At 45.4% G+C, this 20597-nt stretch overlaps 1 protein-coding gene across 11 annotated transcripts in view; it reads left to right on the plus strand.

Moving 5' to 3' along the window:
- Positions 1 to 605: 605 nt before the first annotated feature.
- The window catches only part of SIRT5 (sirtuin 5), a 50397-nt gene continuing 30405 nt past the window's right edge, over positions 606 to 20597 (plus strand). For 3 of the 11 annotated variants that reach the window (XM_023737459.1, XM_004382971.2, XM_023737466.1), the window contains exons 1-3: positions 13523 to 13826; positions 16339 to 16472; positions 18950 to 19175. In XM_023737459.1, the coding sequence (XP_023593227.1) occupies positions 13712 to 13826; positions 16339 to 16472; positions 18950 to 19175 (475 nt within the window). In that variant the 5' untranslated portion in view covers positions 13523 to 13711. Of the gene's footprint in view, positions 656 to 950; positions 1110 to 1484; positions 1667 to 9115; positions 9753 to 11160; positions 11262 to 13522; positions 13827 to 14600; positions 14708 to 15977; positions 16063 to 16338; positions 16473 to 18949; positions 19176 to 20597 lie in introns of those variants that run through there. The other 8 variants (XM_023737468.1, XM_023737460.1, XM_023737462.1 and 5 more) reach the window with 8 other exon arrangements.

Consider the following 20597-nt stretch of genomic DNA (forward strand, 5'->3'; position numbering starts at 1 on the left):
ACTATAGGTGGACTTTCTGGCAAGGCTCACTGGCTTTTGTTTGCTCTGGATCCTGCAGCTGGCTCCTGTCCATCCGACCTCCGGTTCTTGGGACTTTAGCTAGCAGTTTACCTGCCGATCTTGGGATTCAGCCTGTGAGCCAGGAGCCTGCTGTCTGGCTTGACAGTCTTAGGTTTCCCAGCCCAGGAAGCTACATGAGTCAGGAGAAGCCTCCACAAAGACCCACGGATTTGAGACTTTCCATTCTCTACAACTGTATGAGGCATTTCCTCGCTATAAAGCTCTCTCTAAACGTATTTAGATGCTTCACTGGTTTTGCTTCTCTGGAGAATCTAGCCTAAGACAAGGAGGAAGCAAAGCAGTTAGTAGTTCACGACGTATCTGGGCAATGCGGTGAAACCTGCAGGCTCACAAAGAGGAAGCAAAAACTGTCCCTCCATTCCCGCCGGCCCAAATGAAAAAGTAAAAAGAAACAATCGTCCAGTAAAGAACAAATCCTGGGAATGGTTCCCAAGGCGCCGGAGTCGGGCAAGGTCCGCGTCTCCGGTAGGGGTCGCTGTAGCCAGGCAGGCGGGTGGAGCCGCTCCGGCCCGCGGCCTCCTGGTCCCGCCTCCGCGCCCGGCCACCGCCGCCCTCCCCGCCTCGTGTACTGCAGGTGCGTCTCCGCCGGGGCTGGGCTGGGGTTTCCGCGGCCTCGCAGGTTCCGACCCCCGTCCCGGCCGAGCTCGGGCTCCGGGGGCGCAGAGCGTGTACGGGTCCCGTGCGGGCCGCGGGCTCTCGGGTCGGAGGCGGTGCCGGCCGCAGCGCGCATGCCCGGCCCGGCCCCTTCCCCGCGGCCTGGGGTCCGGGACGGTTGGGGGCGCTGGGCTCTGCTTCCCTCGCAGGTCTCGGGGGTGGGACAGGCTCCCGGGGGGCCGTGGACAGTCTTGGGGCGGGGTCACCCCCAGGTGACCAGCGGGGCCGCCGCGCCGTCTGGAAGCACAGGCCTGTCGAGGAGGAAGCCTGGACGGCGCAGAGGGCGGACGGCGGACGCCCCCGGAAACCCCTACGGCCATAGGGCCGAGGGAGGGGGCAGGAGGCGAGGTTGGAGAGTAATGGGGCTCCAGTAGGTGGGCTTGGTGCCTCTGTGACGGGGGAGCCCCGGGAGGGCTCTGAGCTGAGGTTCACCTTTGGGAAGGGTCACTCAGGGCTGGTGATGGTGGCTTGGGCTAGGCGGGGGCGGTGCAGGTGGGACCAGGGGTCGGAGTCGGGACCTAGTTTGAAGGTGGACCCGTCAGGGTTTGCTCCACAGCCTGGCCAGGGGTGTGAGAGAAAGGAGGGAGTCAGGGCCAAGGCCTCTGGCTGGAACAGCGGGGGAGGGAGAGGTGCCCTAAACCGAGAAGATGAGGCTGGCTTTGCAAAGACAAGGCTTGGGGGAAGTTGGGGATCCCAGGCGCGGCGGGTATTGGAAGGGAGATGCAGAGAAGGCACTGGGCCTAGCAGTCTCAGAGCTATGGGAGGATGACCAGTTGCTGTTGAGTCGATTCCGACTCATAGCGACCCTAGAGGACAGAGTAGAACTGTCCCATAGTTTCCAAGGAGCGCCTGGTGGATTCGAACTGCTGATCTTTTGGTTAGCCTGAGCTCTCTGGAGGATGGCAGAAGCATAAACATGGCAGATCCACTGGTGGGTGAACCTGGTGGGGAGGCCTCCTGCGAGAAAATGTTGGGGGTGGGGGGTGGCATAGGGGATGAGAAGCAGCAGCGGAGAGGTAGGAGGAGGGCGTGGCGTTGGGAAACCAGGGAAAGGGAATGTTTCCCAGAGACTTGATCAATTGGTTGAGAGGCTGGGCATGACCAAGTAGGAGGAAGAAAGACTGGACCATTGGATTTGGTAACATGGAGGTCGCTGGAGACCTTGGCAAAAGCAAATGATAGAGGAGGGAGAGGGAATGGAGTCCACCTGTGTAGACAGCTGGGGACTGGTGCCCGGCACTGCATTTAGCTCGTGGATATTCAGAGGGTCTGTGTATTGGACCACTGTGAATTGTGTGTTTGTAGTTCCTTTGCAGTATTGGAGCCTTAGGGACGTAGTGGTTAAGAACTCCTACCAGCTGCTCCGTGGAAACCCCATGGGGCAGGTCTACTCTGTCCTATAGGGTCGCTGTGAGTCAGAATCCACAGCAGTGGGTTTTTTGCAATATAACTACCATGTATTTAAAATTAATGTTTTCTGTCAATTTTTTCTCCCAAATTCCTGATACAGCCTTTCATTTATATATTTTTCTGAATTGATAGTGTACCCCTTTTTTTTTCCTACGGGGAACATAGAGACGTTTTTCTTTTTTATTCAGAACGTGAACTTCAGGTTTCCTGAGAAAGTCCCCTTACAAAGGGGACTGCCCTTACAAAGAGTAATATCATTGTAGGGAACCTGTCTAACACCCAGAAAGCTCCCCGTGACTGATGATTGAGTTTATTTCCTCCCCTGAGGCCTCTGTTCGCACGCAAAGATAAAACCAAGGCAGAGGAATTGGTGGCTTCACCCAGGGCACTTTTCACCCGCTGTCTGGACTCCATAACTGAGTTCTCAGGCCTCAGACTCACAGTGGCACTGCCCTGTGTTTGCTTTTAGTCTCCAACAGGATTGTAAACTTCTGGGAGTGATTTAGGAAATAATATTGGAGTTAATATTCCCTTTCCTTGAGCATAGAGAATGTGACCCAGCGGGAGCTGGGCTCACAAGGACTCACAAGGACACATCAACTGGGCCCTGAGGTATAAAGACAGTAGCTAAGATAATCTTGGAAAATATCTTTTAGGGGAGCTTTCACATAAAGCCAATCAAACAGAACACAAAAAAAGACCTTCTACTCTTTCTGTTAGCATTTAGTGAATAGAAATTTGTTGGACCAATGAAGACCTTCCTAACTGTCATTACTGAAACCTGTACCAATGATTGTTAAGAAAGACAATTCAAAATGTAGGATCACAGTTTCTAGCCAATCTGAAAAGGCTAAGCTTTCAATGGTTTTGCCCGTTTGTAATGTTATTATATACTGATGGCTCGGTAACTGTTCTTTGGACTCGGGCAGACATGGCTGTGGCAGCACGCTTGTCCGTTTTCCAATTCTTGCCTATTCTGTAATGTTCTTTGGACTCGGGCAGACATGTCTGTGGCAGCCTGCTTGTCTGCTTCCCACTTCTGCCCTTTTGAATATATGCCGAATAAAACTTTCTTTTTGCTTCACTAAACTTTATGATGTTTTCCCCCTACAACAGAAGTTAGAACCCTACTCCTTACTCCCTAGAAAAACAAATAAATGTTGGCACAGAGGATGCTTCTGATAAAGACTTCGTGATTGTTGTAGTTGTCGGTTGCGGCCTGGACTCATGGCGACCTATGTATAACAGAACTAAATGTTGCCCGGTCCTGCGCTGTGTTTGGGATTGTTAGTGTGTTTGAGCCCATTTTGGGGGGTTTTGTGTCAGTCCACCTCACTGAGGGGCTTCCCACATTTTCGTTGGCTCTCTGGTCTTAATATTCTGAGCATTTTCAGTACTGGAAATAAATTTGAGGCGGCCTTGTTCAAAAACGTGTAAAAACTTTGCTTTTGTCTCTACTTTGCCTTCAAATGTACAGAGAGAGTCCTGCAGAACATCTTGTAGATTACCTGAAATTTAGCAAAATAATTCCAGATCATTAGAAAGAAAAATCACGTGACATGTCCTCCAGTAAAACAAGTGACAGAGTGGTGTTTGTCACCAGCAAGACCAAAATTATCTCCCTAATTCATTACTTCAGATAGGTGTGAAAAACTTGATATAATCTTTTGTTCCACCAATTAATTAGTGGGTTAGTGTGGATAAAAGAAGGAACCCTTGTGATGCAGTGGTTAAATGCTCAGCTGCTAACCGAAAGGTGAGCTGTTCGAATCCACCAGCCGCTCTTGAGGAGGGAGATGTGGCAGTTAGCCTCCATAGAGATTTACAGCCTTGGGAACTCTTTGCGGCGGTTCTGCCCTGTCCTAGAGCGTCGCTGTGAGTTGGGATCAACTTGGCAGCAGTGGGTTTGAGTGGATAAAAGGTTTGAAATAAAAATTAGAGTATTTTAATTGCATATAACCCATGAGTGTGTGTATGTGTGCATCGTAGGTATGTGATTAGAAATTACAGTTCAGATGATGAGATCCAAAACTATCTTCTCCCCAAGGTCTTGCTGATTGCATTTCCTAGGCAAAGAATTTAAAAGCTAGTGATTTTTGGAAATGTTGAAATATGAACAAGTAAAACTTTTTTTTCTATTTTATTATTTTGAGTTTATTATTATTACTCAACAATTAAAACATTTGACTAGAAAACCCAGATGAAAAATTAGTAACGTTTTACCCAAATAATACAAGTTCTAATTTAAAAATTCCTTAGAATTCTCATATTTCCCATGAATTTCTCTATAATTAGCAACGAATTCAACACTCAAGTCCAGAGTAGAGTGAAGATTTGCCTTCATTTCACAGCCAGGCAGCAGAGGCTTGACGTCAGTGCCTCTGTTGATTGGATTTTAAATTCATTATGTCTTATAAGAGCCTACCTTCCTGTTTGAGAAAGAAATATGACAGTTTATTTAGAAGTTAACTAGAATTCTTTTATAGTAGGGGGAAATGTTTCCACATATTTAAAACCTACAGAAGAAGAAAAGGATTTTCTGGATCAAATTGAAAGTCTGGATCAAATTAATGCCCCCAAGTTTAAATTTTATAAAGCAGCAGTGCAAACAAGCATATTCATCTTTGGGAGAAATACCTCAAGATGCTAAGCTCAAAACAATAGTGCAACTCACTTCCTACAACATGTGAAAAGTTTTTAGTAAGGTTAGGCAATAGTGGGAACTTCAGTCTTCACAATTTTTCATCAAGATGTAGAAGTTTTAAAAAAATCTGCCATGACAATGTTTTTAAGCCTCAAATGGATATGAGAAAACCCCCTTGAGAATTGTAAAAGCTGGGTGAGGGGAACATCGGGGTTTACTATACTGTTCTATTTTTTGTATACATTTAAATTTTCCTGTAATTAAAAAAATACAAATTATAGTAACACCTCATCTGTCCCTTACTGAGGTATTCCATGGAGCCCTGGTGGCACAGTGGTTAAGAGCTCGGCTGCTTACCAAAAGATTGGCAGTTCGAATTCCACCAGCTGCTCCTTGGAAACCCTATGAGGCAGTTCTACTCTGTCCTATGGGGTCATTATGAGTCAGAATCGATGGCAGTGAGTTTGGTCTCTAAGGTATTCCATAAGGGTCCTGGGTGATGCAAACAGTTGCACTTGACTAACCTAAAGATTAGTGGATCAGATCCACCCAGTGGTGCCATGGAAGGAAGGCCTGGCAATCTGCTTTGGTAAAGATTACAGCCAGGAAAACCCTAGGGAGCAGTTCTACTCTTAACCCATGGGGTTGTCACAAGTCAGAATTGATGGCAACGAGTTTGGTTCTAAGGTAGTCCATATAATTAATTTGTCCCAAAAGAAATTTGACGTTTAATTGTCAAAAGCTTAAGAAGTACCATGTCCATGCTGGTTGGAAATCATGCCAAGCCCTTTCCCCCTGCTTTCTTGCAATGGAGCACATGATTTTCAGCATGGTCTGATGTCCCCATGATGCAAAGTCTGCAGGCTGCTCAGCAGCTTCCATGGCCCTCCTGGGACATCTGAGTTGACCCACCTCCTCTCTCTGGCGGCCAGCCAGCCAGATCTGTTCTGGCTCTTGCTTGCCTGTCTCTAGGTCCCTTTAGCTCGAGGTTGGCTTCTGACCTGTATTTCTTCCTTTCGGAAGTGACTCCAGGCAGCTAGGGGGTGTTGTCCCCTGAGGTGGTTCTGGAGACACGCTACCCCATTTTTCTCTAACCCTCTATTTCAGTATTCTAGGCTGCATCTCCATGCCTTTTGATTTCAGAAGGGACAGGTTACCTTGAAAGTTTGTCAGCATGCTTGTTGTTTTTAAGTCAGGTTTATTGAAATAGAATTGAAGAAAACCAAACCAGTTGTCCTCAAGTCCACTCAGACTCACGGTGACCTCACGTGTCAAGTAGAACTGTGCACCACAGAGTTTCCAGGGGCTGGTTTTTTGGCATTCTGCTAGGGCTTTCTTTCGAGGCACCTCTGGGTTTGAACCTCTGGGTAAACTTGAACTGCTAACCTTTCTGTTAGCAGCTGAGCATGCTAACTGCTTGCACCACCCAGGGACATACTATAAAATTCACCGTTTTTATTATATAGTTCCATAAGTTTTGAAAAACCTCCACAAGAGACAGAATTTTTCTATCCCTTTAAAAATTCCCTCCCCCCGCCCTCCGCTCAGTCCCTGGAAACCCCTGATGTGAATTCTGTACCTATCAAAATATCATATAAATGGTTTCAAACAGTATATAGCCTTTTATGTGGCTTCTTAACAGAATGTTTTTCTTAAACTTTTACTTTGAACTAATTCTAGGCTTACAAAAAAGTTGCAAAAATAGTACTCAGAGTTCCTGTATACCATTTACCCAATTTCCCCTAGTGTTGACATCTTACCCTACTAGACTGCTGTGGTCCACAGTGACACAGTACTAGTAACTAATTTACAGACTTCATTCACATTTTTCCAGTTGTCCCGCTAATACCCTTTTTCAGGTCTTGATTCCAATCCAGTATCCCACATTGCATTTAGTTGTCCTGTATCCTTGGTCTCCTGCCCGGGACAGTTCCCCAGTCTTTATCTTTCACAACCTTGAAAGATTATGAAAGATACTATTTTTTGAAGAGTATTGGTCACTTGCGTTGTATAATGTCCCGCGATTTGGGTTTGTCTGATGTTTTCTCATACTTAGATTGAGATATATATTGGGGGTGGGGTGTAAATACCACACACGTGATGCTGTGCCCTTCTCAGTGCATCGTATCTGGAGGTACAGGATGTCCATACATCTTATTACTGGTCACATTAACTTTGATCAGTTAAGATAGTGTCTGCCAGCTGTCCCCACTGTACCGTTGCTCTTGCGTAATACTTGGGAGATTCATCCATGTTATCGCATGTTTTTAGTAGTTTGTTCTTTTTATTGCTGTAGTATTTCATTGTATGGATGACCTGCAATATGTTTATCCATTCTTGTATTGGTGGGCATTTGGTTTGCTTCTAGATTTTGGTGAGAATGAGTGACGCTGCTATACACATTCATGTACAGGCCTTTATGTAGACATATTTTTTCATTTCTCTTGGGCAGATACCTACGAGTGGGGTTTGCTGGGTTGTATGATAGGTATATATTTATCTTTATAAAAAACTACCAGACTGCTTTCTGAAGTGGCTGTACTAGTTTGCATTTCCACCGGCGGTGTGTAAGAGTTCCAGTTTCTCCACGTCGTTGGCAACACTTGCTGTTGTCAGTTTGTTTGTTTGTTCTGAGTCATTTTAATGGTTGTGTAGTAGCATCTCATTGTGGTTTTAATTTGCATTTCCCTAATGATTGATGATGTTGAGCATCTTTTCATGTGCTGCTTTGCCATCTCTATCCCTTCTTTGCAGAAATGTTCCTTCAAATCTTTCGCCCATTTTTAAAAATTGGGTTGTTTGTTTTCTAATTAGTGAGTTGTGAGAGTTCTTCCTGTATCCTGGAATATTGTCAGATATGTATTTTGCAAATATTTTCTCCCAGTCTGTGGCTTATCTTTTCATTTCCTTAATAGTTAACATTGAAAGATTTTTTAAAAATTGTGGTAAAATATATATAGAAAAACATTTGCCATTTCAACCACTTTTACATATATACAATTCAGTGTCATCAATTACGTTCACCATGTGCAACCGTCACCGCTATTCATTTCTACATCCTTTATCATCCTTAGCAGAAACTCAGTGCCCCTTAAGCAATAGCTTCCCCTTTTTCCCCTCTCACCTGCCTCTAGCAACCAGTAATAAACTTTGGTCTCTATGTATTACGGATTGAACTGTGTCCCCCCAAAATCTGTGTCTTCTTGGCTAGGCCATGATTCCCAGTATTGGGTAGTTGTCCTCCGTTTTGTGATCTGATGTGATTTTCCTATGCATTGTAAATCCTCTATGATGTTAATGAGGCAGGACACAATCTACAGGATTAGGTTGTATTTGGAGTCAATCTCTTTTGAGATATAAAAGAGAAAAGCGAGCAGAGAGGAGGGGGACCTCATTACCACCAAGAAAGAAGTGCTGGGAGGGAAACGTTCCCTTCGAACCCAGGGTCCCTGTGCTGAGAAGCTGCTAGACCAGGGGAAGATTGATGACGAGGACCTTCCCCCAGAACTGACAGAGAGAGAAAGCCTTCCCCTGGAGCTAGCGCCCTAATTTCAGACTTGTAGCTTCCTAAACTATGAGAGAATACATTTCTGCTCGTTAAAGCCATCTACTTGTGTTTCAGTTATAGCAGCACTAGATAACTAAGACGTTATACGTTTGCCTGTTCTAGATATTTCATATAAGTGAGTTCATACACTATTTGTCCTTTTGTGTCTGACTTACTTCACTCAGCATAATGTTTTCAACATTTGTCCATGTTGTAGCATGCATTAGAACTTCATTTCTCTCTATGGCTGAGTAATATTCCATTGTATGTATACACCACATTTTATGTATCCATTCATCTGTTGGTAGGCATGTGGGTTGTTTCCACCTTTTGGCTATTGTGAATAATGCTGCAGTGAATGTTAATATACAAGTACCTGTTTGAGTACCTCCTTTCAGTTCGTTTGGGTACATACCTAGGAGTGCAATTCTGGGTCATATGGTAATTCTATGTTTAAGTTTTCTGAGGAACTTCCAAACTGTTCTCCACAGCCGCTGCACCATTTTACAGTCCCGCCAGCAATGGATGAGGGTCTTAGTTTCCTAGTGCTGCTGTAACAGAAATACCGCAGGTAGGTGTGGCTTTAAAGAAGAGAAATTTATTTTCTCACAGTTCAGGAAAGGAGCGCTGGCAGCACGGTGGTTAAGTGCTCAGTTGCTAATTGAAAGGTCGGTGGTTCAGACCCACTAGCCGCTCTTCGGGGGAAGGATGTCGCAGTCTACTTCCATAAAGATTGCAGCCTTGGAGGCTAGAAGTCTGAATTCAGGGCACCGACTCTACGGGAAGGCTCTTTCTCTGTCTGACTCTGGGGGAAAATTCTCATCTTTTTCAGCTTCTGTAGCTCCAGCACGCCTCGGTTCCGTGGTGATCACGTGGCATCTTCCCTGTTTGTGCTTTCTTCTGTGTCTAATCTGCTCTTTCTGTAGCTCGGAAGTGAGTAGGTTTAGCACACACCCCGCACTGATATGGCTTCATTAACATAACAAAGAAAACGCTATTCCCACACAGGATTACTTCCCCAGGTAGAGGGGTTAGGATTCCAACACAGATTTTGGAAGGACACAATTCAGTCCATAACAGTGAGTCTTCCCATTTTTCCACATCCTCCTCAACACTTGGTTTCAGTTTTCCTGATCATAGCCATCCTAGTGGGGGTGAAGTGGATCTCACTGTGGTTTGGATTTGCATTTCCCTGATGACTAAGGATGTTGAGCATCTTTTCATTGCTTGTTGGCCGCTTGTGTATCTTCTTTGGAGAAATGTCTATTCAAGTCCTTTGACCATTTTTTTAAAATAGATAACAAAATGTAGTTTATTCATACAATTATTTGATAATAAAAAGGACTAAAGTACCAGTACATGTAACAGCGTGGATGAACCTTGAAAACATCCTGCAGAGGGAGAAAAGCCAGACACGTAAGTTCACATATGGTATGATTTCATTTGTATGAAATGTCGAGAACAGGCAAATCCATAGAGACAGAAAGTAGATTGGTATTTGCCAGCAACTGTGGGCAGGGGAGAATGGGAAGTGATTGCTGATGGGTATGGACTTTCTTTTGGGGGTAATGAAGGTGTTAAAAAATTAGATGGTTGTAATGGTTGCACACTTTTCAGTTTACTAAAAGCCTTTGACCTTTTTTTGTTTAGGCTGTTTGTGGTTTTGTTGTTAAGTTGTAGGAGTCCTTTATATATTCTGGATATGTCTGACATTGGTTCCCAGGAATTTTCTCCCAGTTTGTAGGTTGTCTCTTCACTTTATGGATAAAGTCCTTTAATGCACAAAAGTTTCTAATTTTGATGAAGTCCAATTTATCTATTTTTTCTTTTGTTTTTTTGTGCTTTTGGTGTCATCTGAGAATCCATTGTTCAAAACAAGGTTCAAAAGTTTTTCAACCCTTTGTTGCTGTCGGCCTTCTCTAATTGAAATGCTCTTCTTTGGCATCCCTTCTTTGTTCTCACAGCCACAGCCCTCTCTCTGGTCCAACCCTCTCACTTTAATTCATGCAGCACATTTTGTTTTCGTTGCTTTGTTTTATTTTTAGCAAATTAATTGTGACATACAAAGATGAAATCATGCGATCATGATGGTGCAGATGATTTAGGGAACCTGTGTTTCATGATGCCACCCCTGGGACAGGGGGGTACCTCTGAACTAAAAGAGAATTGATTTCTGAGGTAATCTGTGGAAATGGAAGAATTTCTGAAAAGAATTGACATTAGCATCTTTCTTTATTTGGTTGTTATAAGCCGTCTCTAGACTGATGACCTTGGTTTGCTATAGTGAATATATATGTCGAGTTTTCCAAAGGGGTGTCTGTGGCATTTTTCTTTGATGTCAAGGTTTCTAACAGCAGCCGTTGGGTGCAGAGTGAAGGCCTCCCCACTTGTCCTTCCTCTCTTGGAGAATACCAAAAATCGATTTTTTTAACATTTAATTTTTAATATAGATAACACATCCTGAGAAAGAGAAGAGTAGCCCTGACAGCCCTCAGCTGACCTGACACTCACTGTCTGCTCGGCCTTGGTGTTGCCGGGAGCCGGCCTGGCCCCCGCAGCTAGGCCTCGATGTTGCCGGGAGCCAGCCTGGCCTTCACAGCTAGGCCTCGGTGTTGCCGGGAGCCGGCCTGGCGCCCGCAGCTAGGCCTTGGTGTTGCCGGGAGCCGGCCTGGCCTTCACAGCTAGGCCTTGGTGTGCCCCTGCTGGACATGAACAATGTCACAGAACACTGACCTCAGACAAGGCCACTCTGTCCCATAGTGCACCAAGACCAAGGCCACTCAGTAGTCATGTCTGAACACAGACAAAAGCGAGAGCATCATCTAATCCCCCAAGTGAGCGGACTTCTCCTATCCTGGCTCCGAGTGACTGCTGCTTCTTGACCAGTCACAGCTGGAGCCTTGCCTCGTTCCTTCCTCCTTTTAGGTAAATGTTCATTAAGATAGCCCATCACAAAATTATCCTCTTTCCTGACAGCAGCCAGTCCAGAACAAACATTTTTGTTAAAAAAGAAAGAAAAAGTCAATGGAAGAATTCATAAGAAATTAGTAAAAAGAATTCCCCGGGGGGAGGAGGGGGGAAAATAGGATGCAAGGATTTTCAGTATAAAGGTTTATGTGTGGTCTGGATTGTCAGTGCCCTTCAGCCAAAGACCAGACACACACCTCGAGTTGAGCAATTCCAACGCAAGACAGTGCACAGCTTGAAGAACTTCAGGGTGTCTGGTAAGAGAGTGCTGGAAAGGGCTTACTAAGGGATTTGGGCTTGTGTTAGGTGATTTGGGGGAGAGTTCATGGAAGGAGGGTTTTGTTCTGGACTGTCTGCTGTCAGGAAACAGGATAATTTTGTGATTGGCTATGCTACTGAACCTTATCTAAAAGGAGGAAGGAACGAGGCTAGCCTCAGGCTGGGATTGGTCCAGAGACAGCAGTCACTCATAGAGCCAGGAGGGGGGCCGTCTGGTCATATAGCGTTAAATTTCCTACTGGGAAGAAATCATTTGTATCTCTGCCTGACAAAGTGCTAAGGTGTATTCTTACATCTCCTCCCCTGTTTCTGACAAAGGAAGCCTTACGTACACACTGTCTGTACCTTGTTCTTTTCCCTCAGCAATATATTCTGGAGTTCTCTACCAGGTTAGAGAAAGCTTCTTCAGAATCACCTTGAGAGCCTGATAACACACAGATTGCTGGGGTGCGCCCCCAGACTTCCTTTCAGTAGATCTGGGGTGGAGCCCATGAATTTGCATTTCTTCTCACTTTCCATGGAGAAGACTCTGTTCAGGTTCCCACCCATGTACCTCAAGCTCAGGTGCAGCCACCACCCATTTGTCAGTGGAGGCTTGCTTGTTGCTATGATGCTGAACAGGTTTCAGGGGAGCTTCCAGACTAAGAAGGACTAGGAAGAAAGGCCTGGTGACCTACTTCCGAAAATCAGACAGCAAAAACCCTGTGGATCACAATGGTCCTATCTGAAGCCGATCATGGGGATGACGCAGGGATGTGGTGGCAGTTTGTTCCATTGTGTGTAGGGTCGCCATAAGTCTGGGGCCAACTAGATGGTTGGCCAATAACAACCAGAATAAGCTCTCAGTTGATGCTGATGCTTCTGGCCTGGGAACCCCACTGAGGGAGCCACTGCTTTAGGGCACCTCTGCACATCCTAGGGGCACTTGAGAACACAAACTGAAAACAGCTGGTTTGGAGGACAGCTTGAGGATATGTTACTCCAGATTTTTTTTTTTTTTTATTGTACTTTAGGTGAAGGTTTACAGAAAAAATATTTTCTCATTAAACAGTCAGTACACATATTGTTTATGACATTGGTTAACAACCCCACGACATGTCAACATGCTCCCTTCTCGGCCTTGGAGGACCTGTTTTTTTTTTTTTGGTGAAAATATACATAGCCAAAGATACACCGTTTGAAAAATTTCTACATGTACAATTCAATTACGTCGATTACGTTCTTTCAGTTGTGCTGCTATTCTCACTTTAGACGAAGGTTTACAGAACAAAATAGTTTCTCATTAAACAGTTAGTACACATATTGCCCTATGACAATGGTTAACAACCCCACTACATGTCAACACTGTCCTTACTAAACTTTGGGTTCCCTATCACCAGCTTTCCTGTCCCCTTCTGCCTTCCAGTCCTTGTCCCTGGACTGCTGTGCCTCATTAGTCCCGTTTTGTTTTATGGGGCTGTCCAATCCCGGGCTGAATGGTGAACCTCAGAAGTGACTTCACCACTGAGCTAAAAGGGTGTCTGGGGGCCATACTCTCGGGGTTTCTCCAGTCTCTGTCAGGCCAGTAAATCTGGTCTTTTTTTGTATGTTAGAATTTTGTTCTACATCCTTCTCCAGCTCTGTCCAGAACCCTCTGTTGTGATCCCGGTCAGAGCAGTCAGTGGTGGTAGCCAGGCACCATCTAGCTGTACTGGACTCAGTCTGGTGGAGGCCTTGGTAGCTGTGGTCCATTAGTCCTTTGGACTAATCTTTCCATTGTATCTTGTTCTCTTCACTCTCCCTTGCTCCCGAAGGGGTGAGACCAGTGGAGTATCTTAAATGGCCGCTCACAGGCTTTTAAGACCCCAGACGCTACTCACCAAGGTAGAATGTAGAACATTGTCTTTATAAACTGTGTTATGCCAGTTGAGCTACATGTTCCCCAAGACCATGGTCCCCACAGCCCTCCGCCCAGCAGTTCAGTCCCTCAGGGAGTTTGGATGTGTGTTGTGCTTACTCCAGATCTTTTTAAGGACATTCTTACATTTTAAAATACTTGTAGAAATACAAATATTTTCTGATTGTGTCTATTTGTGTTTGTAGTTTTTTAAAAAGTCCATTTCAAGAGTTAGTACAAGAAAAAGAACCTGATGAGACCTGTCCAGATTATTTCCAGACGACTGATTTCCCAGCCATATTGCGGACTGAAGTCTGCAGCCTCTGCACAAACCAAGATTCATCCAACCATGGCCCGTCCAAGTTCAAGTGAGTTGTTCCTAGTCTGCCATCTTCTTTTCTCTAGCAGAATGAAGTATCTGAAAGTTCTCACACTGAGGAGAAGGCCTGTACTGAAGTAGGTGGTGGGCAAGTTTTTTTTTTTTTTTTTTTAATTTTCATAGTACATTTTATTTAATCCGATATAGTTATCCCCAACTTAATGACAGGGTTCCATTCTGACAACTCCCTTGTGAATTGGTCCTGATGTAAGTTGAATACTTCATTTCAAATTAACAACTGATGCTTCTTACAGTATGAAATGCTGAATAAGATCACGGCATAGGCCTGGTCTACAATGAAGTTGGAGTCATAACGACTGTCAGGCTCCTGTGTAGTTCAATTGTGGTATGTTGTTAGAGTTGAACATCGCCCAGCTTTCCGTCTGTTATAAGCCCCGACACTGACCCTGACTTCACCGTAGACCAGGCCATAGCCTGCTGTATGCCAGTGTTTTGAACCGTAAATCGTAAAATTGAACATGTGCGAGTCAACATCTGAGAATGATAACACCAGCAAATTACACACTGCAACATTGTATGTAATGCATATTAGTAACAAAAAGATGTACCAAAAAAAAAAAAATTGTCAGTCATAAGTGCAGCTCGTCGTAACTCAAATACATCATAAGTCGGGAACCACCTGTATATCCAAAATATTACCATTTCAGCATATAACCAACGTCACAAATTATTAATGAGACATTTTACATTCTTTTTCGTCATACTAAGTCTTCAGGATCCAGTGTATCTTTCACATTTACAGCACATCTCAATTCTGACAAGCCACATTTCCCATGCACAGCAGCCACACGTGGCCGGAGTGCCGGGCAGGATTTTGGAGAAAGCCAGGTTGTCCTCTTCTCCTTTTAGGTAAGCCCCTTACTAGGATAGAGTCAGATCTTCTCTCTTCATAATCAAGTTGAGTCCTTTTGAGACAGTTTGCTCCTTCTCCCAGAATATTTGCATTTAAGCTTATCACACATGATTTGTATTTTAAACTCCTTACCTCTCTTCAGGCAAGGAAAGCTGGTGATTGTCTTACAGGGCAATATAGGGTTAAATTTTCTACTGGATGGAAATAATTTGTATCCTTACTGACAAAAATCTACAGACTACCATGTCTGAGCCCTTAGTCAATAGCGAGCATAGAGTCTAATAAATTTCTATAATTAAATGAGCCGTAGGTGGGCCTGTTCAGCAGTGCTTCACTGGGGCATTGAAAGCATATGCAGAACTCTTTTTGCTTTATTTCCAACTTTTGGATAACCTCCTAGTACTGTGAGTCTGCTCAGGCCTAGTAACCACCCCCGCTTCCATTTTACCCAACCTCAGGAGCTGAATCTCTGGGTGATGCAAATGGCTAAGTAGCTTGGCTGCTAACAGAAAGTTGGAGGTTCGAGTCCACCCAGAGGTACCCTGGAAGAAAGGCCTGGCAGTCTATTTCCCAAAAAATCAGCCGCTGAAAACCCTGTGGAGCACAGTTCTACTGTGACACACATGGGTTCGCCATGAGATGGAATCGACTTGACGGCAACTGGGTTTTTTGTTTTTGTTTCTCCGAGAGCTGAAAAGAACCCAGGTCCACTCAATTCCCCAACCCCCGGTGTTCCCAGCTGTGCAGGACAGGCTGCTAGAGTCTGGAGGGGTCACGCAGTGCATGCCTGACCTCGGCCAGACATGGGCCCCGTGTGTTGGGGACCACAAAATATGCTGGTGTATTTTCCTTTAGAAGTTGAGAAATGTCTCTTTAAAAGATTCCACACCACATCCACATCACTGTCTTTTACATCCTGTTTTCCAAGAACCAATTCTAGGTTGGCTTTTCTGTTTCTAGAAGTTGCTTAAACTGGTATGGTAATAAAAGTCACTCTGCCTAGGAGTACGTTTGTCAGTAGGAGGGCAGAGTTTACACTCGGGGTAGAAAAGACTTCCAGGGGAAAGGTTCATGGTAGATCTTGAAAGTCCTTTAAGGATGTTTATAGGATTTGAGCCCCGCATTTATACAGGTAACTCTTAGAGAAGTTCTGGTACATTTTCTTATTAAACATCTTACTCTTTTAGGAGATTAGATCTGTATAAACTCTTATCCTCCCAGATCAGATTTTTTCCCCCTGAATTCCTCCCTGTTGGATACCTTTAGTCTGCAGGTGGGCCCTGTCACAGTTCTGCATAGGGAATGCACTGTTGTGCACATCCAGCAACCCAGGAAACCTGAGACAGTAAAGGTAAGTCATTTGCTTTAGATCACACAGATGGGTGGGAGGGCTGAGGGTCAAACCCAGTTCCGTGTGCTTGAAGCTCCTGCTGCTTTCTCTAAGATGCTGTATGCTCACGTGTCAGGCCCCACCAGATGACGTCCTCTTGGTACAGAAATGGCATTTATTTCGGTATCTTAAAGTATAATTTCATGCAAGGTCAAGTTTCAAAATATAGAAAACTGACGTGGAATGTAAATGTCGAAATGGTATACTGGATTGATAAAGGGTTTATTCTCTGTTTAGATATGGCTGATTTTCGGAAGGTTTTTGCAAAAGCCAAGCACATAGCCATCCTGACAGGGGCTGGTGTTAGTGCTGAAAGTGGGGTTCCGACTTTCAGAGGCGCCGGAGGCTACTGGAGAAAATGGAAAGCTCAGGTCAGTCATGTTTCCAGGTTAAAAGGCTCGTTTGAATGACACCATAACAGAGTTTGACCCTGAGCCTATATCCGTCTCTGAAACCTGGAGGAGAAAGTTTTGACATTAACTCTGACCCCTTTGTCCTGCCCATTTTGGTGCCAGCACAGATCAGGTCTGCTACGATTAGGACAGAAAAGTTAAGCAAAGCAGGCACTTGCCTTACTTTCTAGACTTGTACAGATTGCACTTATTCAGACAACACTTAGATTTCCTTTAGTAATTATATTAAAGTGGAATCCGAAAGCCTTGGCTAGCGTAATTCATTGCTTTTTCTAAAGATGTTAAAATTAAGTATCACACATTTTTAAACTTCCATCAACTTTTCATGTTAAAACTAAAGTTGAATTGTTGAGGGCTTAGGGCTTGATGTTCAAAAATTTATCTGACGATATTAGGATGTAAATTCTATGATGTTATGGATCTTTTTTTTAAAATTCAATTTTTATTGAGGTATATATATGTGTATATGTATAATGAGGAATTATATAGAGAGTATATGTTCTGTTATATATATACTGTATATATAATGGAGCCCTGGTGGTGCAGTGGTTAAGAGCTCAGCTGCTAACCAAAAGGCTGGCAGTTCGAATCCACTAGCCACGTCTTGGAAACCCTATGGGGCAGTTCTACTCGTCCTGTAGGGTCACTATGAGTCAAAATAGACTTGATGGGAACGGGTTATATGTATAATACGTATATAATTCACCAATTTTAAGTGTTCAATTCAGTGAACTATGACAAATGTATACAGTGTGTAACGACCCCCACAATCATAATACAGACTATTTCTATCCCTCCAGAATATTCCCTCGTGGCCCTTTGCAGTCAGTCCCCTCCCAGCCCCCTGCCCGGGAAACCACTGTAGTTTTAGAGGGCAGATTCTTGTCTGTTTTATTCACTGCTCTATCCCCAGCTTCCAGAATAGTCTCTGACACATCCTAGGTGCTCACGTAATAGGTTTTTGTTGGCTGAATGAAAGCAATCATAAATGATTACTTCAGTATACGACTTCCAATTTAGTAGGTAATTTTTTATTGAGTTAAGAGTTTATGAAACTGTCCCTGTCCTTCCTTTACTAAGTGTCTCGGGCTAGTAAGTGTTTAGGGTGTTTTGCCACCTCTCGACTGCCCTCCAGGTGAGGCCTGTGGACTTAGACGTGGGGTCATCGCGTTCAGGGAGGAGGAGGGAGCAAGAGGGGCCTGCAGAGCAGTGCTGACGGAGAAGCAGCGGGGGAGTGGGGGGCTTTCCAGGAGGGCTGCTCGTTAGTGTCGGAAACTGCTCAGTTTGTAGGGAGGCAAATGGAAGTCAATGGAATGTACTTGACTCCACCCACGTTCCAGGGACACAAGCCAGGGCACATGCACGCAGGTACGCACATACGCACGCAGGTACGCACACGCACGCAAGTACGCACATATACAGGCTCACGAGCCACCTGTAACTGCCTCAGGCCAGGTGCATTCCACGGGGAGAGCAGGAAGGAAGGGATGATATGGATAATCCACAGCGTGGACGATCCACGCCCAGAACGGAGGCTGACATTGCAACCTGCTAGAAGAGGGCCCTTTTCAGTAAGGTAAAGTACATAAAAGTTCAGCGTGGGAAACTCATACTTGATAGAGAAGGCAAACTTCTTTTTAAAGTCAGTGTTTACTGAGGGAGAATTTACATACAACAAAATGCACGCATTTAATGTACAGCTTGATGAGTTTCGACAGAAGTATGTACTGTGTAACACCACCGCCCGATCAAGACAGAACATTTCTGTCACTGCTAAAGGTTCCCTTGCGCCCGTTCCCAGTCGGCCTGGCCCTTGGCGGCCACGCCTCTGCTCTGCGTCACCCTAGGTGGTGAGATACCTCTCTTCCAGAAAGGAGCTGTACTGTGATAGGGTGTTCTGTAGATTCTGTTAATGTAACATATTCGTTTTATATAGGTATATGTGTGCATATATACATCTATATATATAGTTATATAGTCACAGTTAATAAAACTGAGTTTCTTAACTCTGACCATCATACCTCGGTTGAGCATTTTGCATTTCACTTCCCCCGCCCCCCCCAGGTAGATCTCCCAATGAGATTTCAATTCATAATTTTAGGGCTCCATGAAAAGTACCTTCAGCCAGAACAGCTTCCGCCATGACGTCACGTCATGTTCATGACATACTTGAGGGTAAATGGAGCAGGCTGCGTTGCCCCTCTCTTGTAATTAGGGAAATGAAAAGTGTTTTTCCCTAGACCTCACCTTAGCCCTAGGATTGGGACACAGGTTCCAGGTCCTGTCCTGCTTGCTGGCACCTGCTTGACCTAAAGCAGCCACCTCCCAGAGTGGCTCTTCTAGAAAACAAGGGACCCTCCAGTGTTTCCCAAAGTTCAGCCCCCCCGCCCTGCTGCCTCGGTTTCCCTCCCTGACCCCGCTCCTCTCTCACCCAGGACCTGGCTACTCCTCAGGCCTTTGCCCGAGACCCGTCCCGGGTGTGGGAGTTCTACCACTACCGGCGGGAGATCATGCACAGCAAGGACCCGAACCCCGGACACCTCGCCATCGCTGAATGTGAGGCCCGGCTGTGTGAGCAGGGGCGGCGAGTGGTGGTCATCACCCAGAACATCGACGAGCTGCACCGCAAGGCCGGCACCAAGAACCTCCTGGAAATCCACGGTGAGGGACCCTCGGCCTCTCCTGGGGAGGGGAGCCAGACTTTAAAACACGTCCTGCCATTTCAGCCTGATCCCAACTCCTTCCCTCCCTCCGTCTGGATACCCGTCCCTTCCCCCAGGATGCCTGTGGCCTTCCTCAGTGCCATACGGCCCTTGAAGAGCTACCCCTGGGGATGGGGGGACCGCCCTGGCCCAGTCTCCTTGCTCTCTTTTCATTCACTTCTCATTTTCTGCATCTCACTACTGACAGTGTGGTCTGAAACGCGGCAGCGGGGCATCCCCTGGGAGCTTAATAGAAATGCAGAGTCTCGGGCTCCGCTGGGACACACCGAGTCAGAACCTGCATTTTAACGAGAGGTGGCTCATGCAGCTCTGGTCTGCACAGCCATGTGACCCTCTGTCCTTGTGGGCTCTGTTGAGGGGTGGTGTCCTCTGAGACACCTGCCCAACGGGGCCGAAGGGAAGCAGGAGGTTTAGGCGGTAGACCAGCTGTGCTGTAGCGGGATCAGGCACCGGGAGACCCAGCATTATTGAGGGTGTCCATTTACCTTCCTTTGTCCCTGTGTCGGCACTCCCCACCGACGCTGTGCTTCTGCTCTGCCTTGCGCCTGTGGTAGCTGTCAGCTCAGTGACCTCCACTGCAGTGAGCCCACCAACCTGTGACACCCACGGAGTCTGTCATCTTGAGTCCCTCTGGCTTCCCTTCTCTGTCTGGATGGCATCCTTTCTTTCCCTCTTGTCTTTCATCCTCTCCCCTCTTCGCTCTCACCAAAATCTAGCAGAGAGTATAAATGGGTGAACAAGGATTTCTTCGCAACTGCATTTGCATGTAAAGAGTTTATAAAAACTCTAACCAAGGAATGCATTTAAATATATATATCTCAAGAAAATTTGCCAGTGTAACCATTTGTAAGCGCACTATTCAGCGATATCAATTACTTTCACCATTTTGTGCAACCATTACCACTGTCTCTTTCAAACGTTTTCGTCCCCCTCAAACAGAAGCTCAGTGCACAGTAAAGCAGTAACTCCCCATTTCCCCCTCTCCCAGCCCCAGGTAACCGCTAATCTACTTTCTGTCTATGGATTTGCCTCTTCTAGATACTTCATATAAGTGGGATCATACAGTTATTTGTCCTTTTGTGCTTGACTCATTTCACTCAGCATAATGTTTTCAAGAAGGAATGCATTTGTAACTGGGAATTTCCAGAAGCAGTGAGCCAGTGGGGACATTGTGTGTGGCCTGCCCATTCTTGCCCAGGTCACCCCTGATAAGGAGTGGTCAGCATGCTTCCATTGGATCCCATCCCTCTCTTGTGCCCCAGAAAGAGTCTGCAGTCACCCAATTTTTTTTTTTTTTAATTGTACTTCAGGTGAAGGCTTACAGAGCAAATAGTTTCTCATGAAACAGAAGTACACATGT

This window comes from Trichechus manatus, unplaced genomic scaffold (genome assembly GCF_000243295.1).
Source record: "Trichechus manatus latirostris isolate Lorelei unplaced genomic scaffold, TriManLat1.0 scaffold00103, whole genome shotgun sequence".
In the NCBI taxonomy this organism is placed as follows: Eukaryota; Metazoa; Chordata; class Mammalia; order Sirenia; family Trichechidae; genus Trichechus; species Trichechus manatus.